At 39.8% G+C, this 1,416-nt stretch overlaps 1 protein-coding gene across 1 annotated transcript in view; it reads left to right on the top strand.

Annotated features, from left to right (window-relative positions):
- MSANTD2 (Myb/SANT-like DNA-binding domain containing 2) overlaps positions 1 to 1,416 on the top strand; it is a 4,436-nt gene that overhangs the window by 633 nt on the left and 2,387 nt on the right. The window contains exon 2 of the mRNA XM_010081443.1: positions 36 to 294. Within this exon, the coding sequence (XP_010079745.1) occupies positions 216 to 294 (79 nt within the window). The 5' untranslated portion in view covers positions 36 to 215. The remainder of the gene's footprint in view (positions 1 to 35; positions 295 to 1,416) is intronic.

Here is a 1,416-nt window from a genome sequence, read left to right as displayed (position 1 = left end):
ATTTTTTTTTTTTTTTAATTTATTTTCTCTCCTAGACCCTTCGCAGGTGCTACAGCCGCGTGAAGGAGCACGGCGTGGGGAAGAGGAAAAGCAGCTACACGTTCGAGCAGCTGGAGCAAGTTTTTGGCCAGGGAGGATGGGATTCCCAACCCTGCCAACCTGTCCTCATCAACAGCAGCGGCTTGTACCAGGAGCTGGAGTCGGACGGCAGCACCATGGAGGAATATTCGCAGGAGGATTGGGGAAACCACAGCCAGGAGCTTCACTGCTACCAGACCGGCGAGCAGGAATTGGGTGAGAAATCTCAAATCCTCGTGTTTTATCCACTCTCCGGGCTCATCTCACAAATTTGTATCTCGCTACCAAGCTTCGGATTTTGGCCAGAATCTCTAGATGCTTTTTCTTTCCTTTTTTTCCCCAAAAAAATTCCCCCATCCAGTCCATCATCAAAAAAAATCCAAAATATTTTAGGATCAGGATTTGCGTTCCCTGCTCTGTTCTCATCCCCCTCGTGCGATGGAGGAGATATTTTCCCTTTTTGGAGGTCCTTGGGCACCAGCTGAGCCTGTGAGTTACTTAAAAACTGTCCAAAAATGTTCAAAATAACATTCAAACACCCTTCATTGAAATTACGAACGGAATTTTTAATACTGAGGTCACTACTTCTTCCCAACAGGTGTGTTTCATTTAAATCTAGAAATATGCTTATATCCAGATAGAATAATATAAATTTTATAATGCAATGATTTTATCCTAATAAAATATAATTTTGAGATTAATTTTTAGATTATTTTTTTCTTTTAGGCTAATTTTTCTTTTCGACTAATTTTTTCCTTTCGAATAAGATGATTTTTAAAATAACATAATGCCATTTTTTAATTTAAAAAAAAAAAAGTTATTGGTGTCTCCACGTAAGGATCGATTTATTCCTTAATTTGGAGATTTGGTTGGTGCCTGTGGCTTCTTGTATCTTGCTCCATTTCGCAGAATTACGCATTTTTGATGAAAACAGCTCTGATCTGAGCAGTTTTGTAAAAAAAGGGTGTGGGTTTTTTTTTTAATACATTTCTATTTCTTGAGCCACCGGTCTCATGGGTGTGTGCTTCCTGAGCACGGGGGTTATTTTCCCAGCGGAAGCTTGAAGTTGATGAAATTTCGGCAAATCGGAGACATTTGAGTGTAGTTGGACTGATGAAATTCTTCACATTTGGAGAAATGATGAGAAAAACCCTTCGCTCGCAGCGTCTGAATGGAACACAGACGGGTGTGGTCTGGTCCTTGCTCTTTAAATGTGCCGCGGAAAGCAGAACAGCCTTTTTTGTCCTTTTTTTCTTCCCCTTTTCCCCTTTTTTCTTCCTTTTTTTTTTTTAAACATAGTTTGCAGTTAAATTCATTTGTGTTTTTTTTAACAGCAGG

Source organism: Pterocles gutturalis, unplaced genomic scaffold (assembly GCF_000699245.1).
Source record: "Pterocles gutturalis isolate BGI_N339 unplaced genomic scaffold, ASM69924v1 scaffold27129, whole genome shotgun sequence".
NCBI lineage: Eukaryota > Metazoa > Chordata > Aves > Pterocliformes > Pteroclidae > Pterocles > Pterocles gutturalis.
The sequence above is the reverse complement of the archived record's forward strand: the minus strand, read 5'-3'. Positions and strand labels throughout refer to the sequence as shown.